This window comes from Carya illinoinensis, chromosome 8 (assembly GCF_018687715.1).
Source record: "Carya illinoinensis cultivar Pawnee chromosome 8, C.illinoinensisPawnee_v1, whole genome shotgun sequence".
Lineage (NCBI taxonomy): Eukaryota > Viridiplantae > Streptophyta > Magnoliopsida > Fagales > Juglandaceae > Carya > Carya illinoinensis.
The window spans coordinates 31,020,593-31,031,267 of NC_056759.1; the positions used below are offsets into that span (position 1 = coordinate 31,020,593).

Sequence of the window (10,675 nt, forward strand, 5' to 3'; positions counted from 1 at the left end):
GGGCTGGGATTGGAGGGGAGTAGTTGCTGGTCGGTGGGGAAGAGGATGGGCCAGGCAGTGATGCCATACGGCGGCGAGCTGGGAAAAAGGACACACAGAGAGGAAAATAAAGGAGGGGGTGATCGCGCAGGCTGGGAGGCAAGGGAGGAAAAAAGAAAAGAATAAAAGAATAAAAGGAAAGAAGAAAAAGGGGAAAAGAAAGAAGGAAGGGAAAAATTAAAATCTAATCTTTCAACTCGGGGTCTCGAAACTGATCCAACGAACAGGATTTAAAACGATTGCTTAAATTAAAACACAGTAACTAAATAAAATAAAAAAGTAAATCTAACAATAAAGTAATTTAAATTAAAAATTAATTTAAATAATAAACATTAATTAATATTAAGAAAGCACACTAAAATAAATTTCACAACTTATAAATTATAAAATAATCCAACAAGAAATACATTAAATTTAAAACAAGAGAACCATTATTTATAATAATTTAAATAATCTTTCAATAAAAATACACGTAAATATAAGGTATCACATCTACATCTACACACGGCACATTTGATGCAAATGTAGGCACTTCTGCATCATCTACTGGCCCAGTTGAGCCATCATCAACTAGAGATGCAGACTGGTCAGAGGCCGAGGGTACTGACCGTGAGGCTTAGGATGATAGCCGAGACAATGATTTCTACATTCTCGCCGGGAGAGAGCACGTAAATCGAGAGGAATAACGCTTTCAACCAAATGTATCTGCTACCTTTCTTCTTCATGTTGCAACTTATGGTTGTAATAAACGTGGATCTTGTGGCACATAAGACCACATTTAGGCAAAATCGGGCACAGTTTTTTATACGAGTGGCATGTAGAGATCCCATCAATTTGTCACAATGCATCTTTGAGAGGATCCGTTATGAAGAGAGCATCGTCTCCACGGATAACCTCTCATACGATGTCATCATTAGCCGTCTATTACTTGATCTGAGAGTGCCACTCCAGCCAGAGGAGAGGGTCACAGATAAGATAAACCCCCTCGACATGAGCACGGATCGACGTAGCATTGGATAGGCAAGGGGGCATCCTTGACTTCAGCTACCTCCTGTAGCGGATCTAGTCCCTTTGATGCAGCCCTAGCCCGGTGTGGAGAGTAGTAGTTAGCAGCCGACGAGTACATCTGTGGGAGATGCACAGCCTGCTTGGATGGATGCGATGATCTCACATCTGACTGCGCATATTGATCAACAGATCATGGCTGTAGAGGAGTCTGTTGCTGAGATAGCCCATCGTGTAAATATCCTCAACGAGAAGGTTGATACCTTGATTGAGGAGATACGGAGTACGAATTTCGTGAACAACGTGTTTGTTTGAGTGTTGTTTACAAAATTCTATCATATTTTGAATTTTGCTTCTAATATATGTAAGAAACAATATTATTTAATATATCTATTATTTTTTAATTTCAATTCTCAATCTTCTTTAATGTTAGATTTTTCAACTTTAATACTAAATCACTACACTTCAAATATATGTTTACATAAATATATATTTATATATAAATATATAATTATTTTTTACAAATTGTGTATAAAAAAATATGTATATTACAATTTTTTAGACTTGTTCACAAATTATGCACTGTAAAAACCACATAATTTTTAAATTAGAGTCATATTTAATTTAAAGTTACAATTAAAGTTCGAACATTAATTATTACAGTTCAACGTTGGTGCCAAAATATTTCACATTTGCACGTAAGTAATCTCAATGTTCGAACATATATGTGACATTCGAACGTAAATTTCCTCTACGTTCGAACATAAAAAAAAATATCATCTATCTTTAATGACAGTTTCCAAAAACTGTTACAGAAAATACTTTTTAGTGACAGTTTGGGGACTGTCACAATTTCTCTACTGTCATTAAAAAACAATTATGTTGTAGTGATTAAGACATTAATATTTTTTAACCCTTGCTAGCATATAATAATATGCTCACTTTTTTTTATCAATCATATCGATTGATGGGCGACAGTTTTGCTTATGGTCTAGCCTTTTCAGCCAATGTCGTGGTCGTTGACCCTCCCATCTGACCCTCCCATAAGCTCCATCTACCATTGTTTTAAATACCGTACCAGTACTGACCGGTATGGCTAGTATATGCCGTACCGACCACTGGTCCGTTATAGATATTATGCCTATTTGGTACCGCCCCAAATTCCGACCGTACCAGTCGATATTTCATACTGTACCGGCTTAAGTACCGGCTGGTATTTCGACCTTTACTTTTTTTTTTTTTTCATTTCTTTAAACTGCAAGTTCATTTTTTTTACCTCCAATTCAGACTAAGTTATTTATAATTTATATATATATATATATGTGTGTGTATTTATATATAATTTATTCATATATAGACTTTTATTTTGGAATATAATTTATGTATATATTTATATATATAATTTATTCATATATCGAATATTTCAAAACGGTACACGAAATGGTACTGATATCGAAATATTTCGTTCTAGTGTCTTGAATAATATGGCATCAAGTGTGGTATTCAAAACTTTGCCATCCACCCTATCTTCCCTGGTGTAAATAAGGCGCCGTTCGCAGATAAATTGTACGTGACAAGAAAGAGGTGCATGTGGACGCACATAGATGGTTTTTTTAGACTTGAGGTCCATCATTCTCTTTGAGTAATGGTTATCTGCTGCTGCTCCCATAACAAGCTTGCTGATGTTGTGCTTGATGATGAGTTCCAAAATTTCATTCTATACACGGTCCATTTCAGTATATAGAATTTCTGCCTCTACCCCCATTGCGCGGCAAATTTGACAATAATCATCCAGGATGTTTTGCATTTCTTTCCTTTCAATTTCTCGATATGCATTGACTTCCTCCTTTTCCATTTTGCTTGCTGGAAATTTTACTCCCACTAGAAAACTGTAACAAACCCCAAAGTTCATATGTATCGTATACGTTCCCATACAAGAAATAAAATCTCACATATGCATTTTATTGAACAAGTTAGGCGCAAAACTCGGACAACCATTTTTACCATCATTCTTGTGCTTCCTCATGAATTCCTGCATGAAATGGTTCACCATCCCAGTATCAAAATCTTAACCTCCCAAGTGTGTATATCCAGCTGTGGAGACGACAATTGTTCTGCCACTCGGGTCGAAGATGAGCACATTCTTTTAATCCTCTGTTTTCTTGATCATTTCCCTAATCTCACGTAGAGCAACCTCTCTGGCACCATCACGCACTTTTGGCTTCTCACGTCTATTCTTCTGGATAACCTCTAAGGTGGCACCAACTATAGACCTAGCCACCTACGGTATGGCTTCTTGGTAGCACTCTGCCTCTTCTTCACAACATCTTGATTTTTGGACAATATCCTTCTTGTGTTGCTTCCTATATACATGGTCGTCCAGGCTTTAAGCATCGACGGCTTCAATCGGTTGTGGAAGTAGCTCTTGTATTTCGACTTAGCAAATAAGAACAGTAACTAAGATATAAGTTATGCTACGTACAATCAAATTGTGTAAGTTTTACTCATTTTGTTTTTTTTTTTTAAATATTGAGTCCATCATTAAAAAAAATTAATTTTTTTATATTAATCCATAGTTACTCACTTATTTTATAAAAAATACACGATATTTATGCGTTCTATAAATACAAATATTATCTCTCAAAGAGAGTATCTAGTCGGGATAATTAAGCAGTGTCATTAAGATGAACAGAATTTTGGCTAGAGATGATCTTCGCCATATATAGATGCACATATAGCTTGGAGATAATATTTTAATTTATTATCGCACTAACAATTTTAAGCTAGCTAGACCATTAATCTTAGAATATATGGCGCTTTAATGAATTTTTCAAGATTTAGACAAATTTCCAAACGACCGTACGCATTCTTCCGAATGGAAGTTTCTAAAACGACTGATTACAATTATTTTAATTCAAATGCTTTATTAAATGCATGGAGAAAACATTTCCCAATGACTGAAGTACAAGTACTACTATTAGCGATGCAAACATTGCTCGTCACAAACTGAGGGTACTATAATTAGGAGAAAACATTTCCCAATGACTGAAGTACAAGTACTACTATTAGCGATGCATACATCGCTCCTCACAAACTGAGGGTACTATAATTAGCCACAATGATTTATTTCTGTGGCGGCGTGCGAGTTTAGACAGCATCAGAGCTGAATCAGCTGATCATACAAACATAGTTCATGTATGTAAAGGAATGGGATTTATAAGTAATGATAATACGTTATCCCTAGTCTCGCGGTCTTGTATACCATGCCCATCCCCGTATTGGTATATGCACTGGGCCGTCCTTGCAAGATTCATTGCATATTCCATAAATGCTTGAGAGAATGAAGAACTAGTGGCTCGTTCTTTGTTCATCTTCTTCCATGCTTCGCTAATCAAATATCTTATGTGCTCACGAGCGTCTTTGTCACTGGCACCAGTTTCGTTCATATAACATTGAATTGATTTAGGAATATCACCTTTCTTTAATTCAATCTGAGTTTTAAAGCATCATGTGTACAAGAATATTATTTTCTAAACAAATTATAGTGAAGTAATTGAAATAGTTTCTTATGAAGGGATGTGCAATTTGCATACCGAGGATGTTCCAAGATCATTTGCAAGTCGTAAAATCATTGATGACCAATAGATTATATTAGTGTTCTCTTCCATAGATGCCAATGATTCCTTGGTCATTGGAAATGTGGTAAAACAATAAGCATGTGCAAGAATAACTGGTGCCGATATTGAAATCCATGCATTCTGAAAGTATTCTTGAAGTGTAGGTGTATATCCCATGTAGTACCACTTTGCCTCCACTAAATAAGATCTACATAGATCTGCCCACTGACACATTTAGAATAGAACATTAATGAACCAGAAGAAGAACACAATCACATATTTAGTTAACAAAAAAAATATTAGGGATATATAATAATCGTAAATTTAGAAGTCCATCGGTCCTACATCTCTGTAACTTCTCCCTCCTCTTTAAGCCCACACCAATACTCCATCCTCCCCACTCAAAGAAGTTCTAGATAAAGATCAAGGCGTCTTCATGCAGGTTTCTTCCCTTCCATTTCCTCTTACTCTTATCATATCCTCCTTTCAACTCCAATGGATAGCTATGAGAAGTTCTTTTTCTTTTTCTTTTTCTCTCCATCTTCCTTACCGGCAACCCATTCTCTCTTGCTTTTACTTTTTCTCCTACCTATCCCCACCACCTCTCTCGTGTACTACCCTCACTGTAGCTGCCTACTACTCACACTGATGCCAACAACACCCATATCAATGTCCAGATTTGTTAGTTACCTAACTCACCAACAGATCTCAAGAAATTAAGATTCTACAATCTATGACCTTCCAATCTGAATCCATACTCTTCAATTAGATTTGGAGCTTGCAGATTTTGTGGTTCCATTTCTTCTCCCTTCTACCTTCTTAATTTTTTGGCTGTTTTTACTATGTTGACTGTCTTGAGGTGTTTATTAGCTAGAGTTCCGATCATGATCCCCTCATTTTGTACCTTTCTTAATGTTTATATTAGGTACTTATCTATAAAAAAGAATCCGAGATCGTACTGCTTTTCGAAGGTATTGAATGACGTTGAATTCTTGTTCCTTGAGGATGTCAAAAGCCATTTCATTAACGAAATTATTGAGAGCAAGGAAACAGATCTGCATATAATATGGGAGCCGATCGATTGCGTTGATATCCTATCTATAATCACAAGGAGTAAACTCACATAAAAGTAGTCCTATATGGAACATTAAGTCTAGAGATTTAAAGCTCATTAATATATGAGTAATGTTACTCATCATCTCTTTTATCATCATCTTTACACCATCATGGTGTAACATTAAATAATTGAAAACTATTTATTATGTTTCAATTGTATACTAATCATTTGATACATATTAAAGGTTGTAGAGGATCAAATGACATTGAAAATTGTTATAAAATAGAAATTTTCTTAATATTTACGAACCTCTCAATAATATCCGTGAAGAGCTCAAGTTCATCAAAAGATCCATATACATCATAGATATCATCTATTGTTGTTATGAGGCAATTGAGCCTTGTTATCATTCTCCTACTATATCCGAAGTGAGGCTGTAATGATTGGCCAACTGTCCAAAAAAATTCACCATCAACCGATCCCTTGCAAAGCACGTACAACTTTTCTCTAAGGCCAGTGCTCTTCCACCACCTTAATATATATAAACCAAAGAAGAGAATATCAATTCTAGAAAATTAGTACTAGCAATGAGTTTTATTACCTTTCAAATAAACATGGGTACTTTTACCTTGACTCTTGCTTTACATCTTGTTGATGCACTGCTTGTACCATGTTGAAATCCAATTCTGCAAGTTCTAACAAGACAGAGTTCATTCCTACTTCTCTCCTATATGTATCAATGAACCACCTTGCTTCCAACCTTAACATCCTCCAATGCAATGGAAGCTCTAGGGCATGACTCACATAAGTAGAAAGATTTTGATTTTGGTTTTGCTCCAAGTACTCCTCGAGTTGTTTTGTCGCAAATTCTCTTGCTTCATCCAAAATAGTTTCGCCATCTATAGAAAGGAAGGAGGCTTCAAATAAGGATAGCAATCCCTTAGTATCGTCACAAAGGGTTGCCTTGAACTTCCCCTTTTCATTCATGAAAATACTGAAAATTTCTGCAATAGACAAAACTCACTTATTATTCACAATAATATATTAATGATGGGTTAACTAAGCTTCCCATTATTATTTATTTTTATCAAAGCATATATAAGTAGAATTTGGTTGTTAATTACCTTGAGGCACACTATATCCATGCTGTCTTAGTAGCCTAAATTCAAGAGCAGTGGCGTATAAATTCTCCTTGCAAATGTCACCTCGATGAATTGTGTTGTATATAACTTCCAATGTCCTCTTTACTTCATCCTCAAAGTCATACGATAATCCAAGTTTCTGTAGTACATCGATCAGCTGAAGTTTCTCTAATGGATCTACGACTTTGTGAAACATTCTCAAAACTTCTGCCTTCAACTGATCAGCTCGTCTAGTGTATGACTTCCCCTTGAAATTCAAAATTTTCATTACTGATAGATTAATTAATTAAACCATTAATAATCAGATGTAGTACGTACCACATATTCGCTAGTCAATGACTGGATGTAGTCGTCCTTCCACAAGGTAGGTTGATAATTAGCTGATCGGCGAGTAGTAACGGGACTATCAGGGATTTCATTAACACTACTGGCCATGCACCGGAGAGGACGAGGATTAACGGTGACACTTGTGGATGCATTTTTGGTTGTTATTTGAGAGATAATGATGCTAGTTTTAGATGGGAAATGCCTAGCGAAATTGCTAACAGGCAGCGAACTAAGAGTGTGAAGAGCCATTGAGAAATGCACTTAATTAGTAGAAGTACTTCACAGTATATACGGTTTTGGATGGGACTGAATGGAGCATATACTTCACATTCATGGCTTTATATAGCATTTGCTGAATGTTCTATATTGTTTCCAGCTGTTAAATGTGTTTACGAATCCACGGGTACGGTATGCGTTGGACCCCAGAGTTTGTCTAAATAATAAAGCTAGCTTGAATATTGATTTTGTAATTATAGGCTATTAATTAAACGTGTTCCATCTTGTAATTTATTGGAGACATGAGTGGAGATATATAGATTGTACGTCCACTAATTTTTTTGTTGTTGTTGCATATTTAGGCTATATTTTTGCTGTTGTAGAAATACTTTTGTAGCCCTGATCATCTCTTGCGCTACAACTCACACCAACCACGACACATTGGGTTTTCACAATTCCTCTCTCCATTCATGTTTTGACGATCGACGCCAAGCCACCTCTCTAAACGTTGTGCACACGATCCATACGTGTGAGCTTCGATACTAATGAACCTCACACTCCACATATATATATATATATCCTCAAAACACCATAAATTACGTACCATCATTTTTCCCTCAAACACAGGCCACGCACGTGCTCAATTGCTTCACCTCTTTATCGCCTCGCTAACCATGCAACATCAACTATCTTATATGCTCATCAGCGTCTTTTTTAGTACTGGTTCCAGTTTCATTCATATAACATTAGATTGGTTTAGGAATATCATGACCTTTCTTCAACTCAACCTGAGTTTCAAAGCATGTGTACGAAAATATTATTTTTTAAACAAATTAGAGTGAAGTAATTGCAATTTCTTAATAAACCCTAAAATATGTGTAATTTTGCAGACCTAGGATGTTTCAAGATCATTTGCAAGTCGTAAAATCATTGAGGACCAGTATATTATGATATCAGTGGTAAAACAATAAGTATATGCAAGAATAACTGGTGCCGATATTATTGAAATCCATGCATTCTGAAAGTATTCTTGAAGTGTAGGTGTATATCCCATGTAGTACCACTTTGCCTCCACCAAATAAGATCTACATAGATCTGCCCACTGACACATCTAGAATAGAACATTAATGAACCAGAAGAAGTAGACATTCACATATTTAACTTATAACATATGATCCTACATCTCTCTTTAATTCTTAAAACATGTCCTCTAGTCCGTAACTTGATCTCCCTCCTCTTTAAGCCCATACCATTAATACTCCATCCTCCCCATGCACTCAAGAAGTTCTAGAAGATCAAAGCGTCTTCATGCAGGTTTCTCCCGGCCTTCCATTTCCTCTTACTCTCATCTTATCCTCTTTCAACTCCAATGGATAGCTATGAGAAGGTTTTTTTTTTTTTTTCTCTCTCTCTCTCTCTCTCTCTCTCTCTCTCTCTCTCTCTCTCCATCCTCCTTACCAACAACCCATTCTCTCTTGGAAAAAGCTACTTTGCCGCCCAGGCGGTACCGCTCAAGTGTACTGCTCGGGAAAAAAATAATTTTTTTTTTTTACTTAGTAATTAAGAAAGGGATTTTAAGTATATTGGTGTATTTTTTTTTTTACTTAATAATTAAGAAAGTGATTAAAAAATTGTGAAAAGAAAATTGAAAAAAAAAAAAAACTTTTACACTGGGCGGTAAGCCCAGCAGTCAAGGTGGGGCGGCAGAGTAGCCCCACCCTTCTCTCTTGCCTTCTCTAATTTTTCTCCTACCCATCCCCACCACCTCTCTCGTGTACGACCCTCACTGTAGCTGCCTACTCTATACTTACACTGATACCTACACCACCCATATCAATGTCCAGATAATTTGTCAGTTACCTAACTCAGTAGATCTCAAGAAAGATTCTATAATCCATGCTCTTCAAATCTGAATCCATACTGATCTTTAGCTTTGGAGCTTGCACATTTTGTGGTTCCATTCGGTTTTGGAATGATTTCGGAGAATATGACCCCTCCTCATATACTTCTCTTTTAATTAGTTATGAAATTATTTTTCCGTAAAAAAAAAATACACGAACATGTCATTCATTTGTAGCTTTAGACAATTAAGGTTTTCAGATGATCATAATCATGGCCAGTTTCAGAACTTGTATCCCGATCTTGAAGATTTTCTCAAGGCTGCGCGCATAATGCAATATTCTAGTGCAAATGGTCTAAAGTTGTTCTCAAGATAACTTGCAAATGGGCTAAATTTGTTCTCAAGATAACAATTAGTGCAACTCATGTAAACTCAAAAGATTTCCGCAAGTCATGTATTTGTGGCGTGTCTAGCCCAAATTCTCTTAGTGCCGACATTGCCTAATTCCCTCATGTTTCATCTTTTGGAGGGGATAAACTGAATTATCATTCTCCCAGAATGGAAGTTAATAATAAGTCATAATTCAAATATGTAATGAATCCATTGCAAAAACATTTTCAAATGACTGAACTGTTAGCAACACAAACATTGCTGCTCACAAACTGGTGATCTATTAGCGACCATGAATTTGTCACATTTGGATAGCATTATCAACAAAAACGTTGCTCATCGGTCTATAGAGATTAGGAATGGGATGAGTAAGTAAAGATAAGACTCAATCTGATCTAGTCTCACAGTCTTGTACACCATGCCCATCCCCTTGTTAGTATATGCATTGGGTCGTCCTTGCAACATTTATTGCATATTCAATAAATATTTTAGAGGAAGAATTAGCAGCTCGTTCTTCATTCGTCTTCTGCTATGCTCTGCTAATCCAATTTTTTATATGCTCATGACCATCTTTTTCGAAAGCACCAATTTCATTCATATAACATCGGATTGATTTAGGAATATCACCTCTCTCCAACTCATCCTAATTTTCAAAGCATGTACACGAAGACGATATATATATATATATATATATATATATAATATATATATATATATATATATATATATTTTGATCATTAGAAACATTCATTTATGAAAATGAAGTTACAATTGTGGCCTGATATACAATACAAACCAACTAATTACTGATGGGGCTCCTACCAGTACTTAAATTTCTTTGAGGTTTATATGATTTTAACTTCTATAACTATCTATAGATAAATTGGAAAAATAAATTCTGCCAAAACCAAAAATAGCTTTCATCTCCCTCACTCCAAAGGAGAAGATGGCCTTCATCCCCCACCCTCCAGAGTAGTAGAGGGTTTTCCAACTCCATCCTCTAGAGGAGGAGAGGGAGTTTACCCCCCACCCTCCAGGAGAG

The 10,675-nt window shown here is 36.0% G+C and overlaps 1 protein-coding gene across 1 annotated transcript; it reads right to left on the bottom strand.

Annotated features, from left to right (window-relative positions):
- Positions 1-3,958: 3,958 nt before the first annotated feature.
- Positions 3,959-7,512, bottom strand: LOC122318887 (myrcene synthase, chloroplastic-like). The gene is made up of 7 exons (XM_043136621.1): positions 7,179-7,512; positions 6,843-7,107; positions 6,347-6,722; positions 6,024-6,249; positions 5,621-5,755; positions 4,638-4,886; positions 3,959-4,535 (listed from the first exon to the last, which is right to left on the bottom strand). Exons 1-7 carry the CDS (start codon positions 7,434-7,436, stop codon positions 4,236-4,238), a joined length of 1,809 nt encoding a protein of 602 aa, XP_042992555.1. The 5' UTR covers positions 7,437-7,512; the 3' UTR covers positions 3,959-4,235.
- Positions 7,513-10,675: the final 3,163 nt, after the last annotated feature.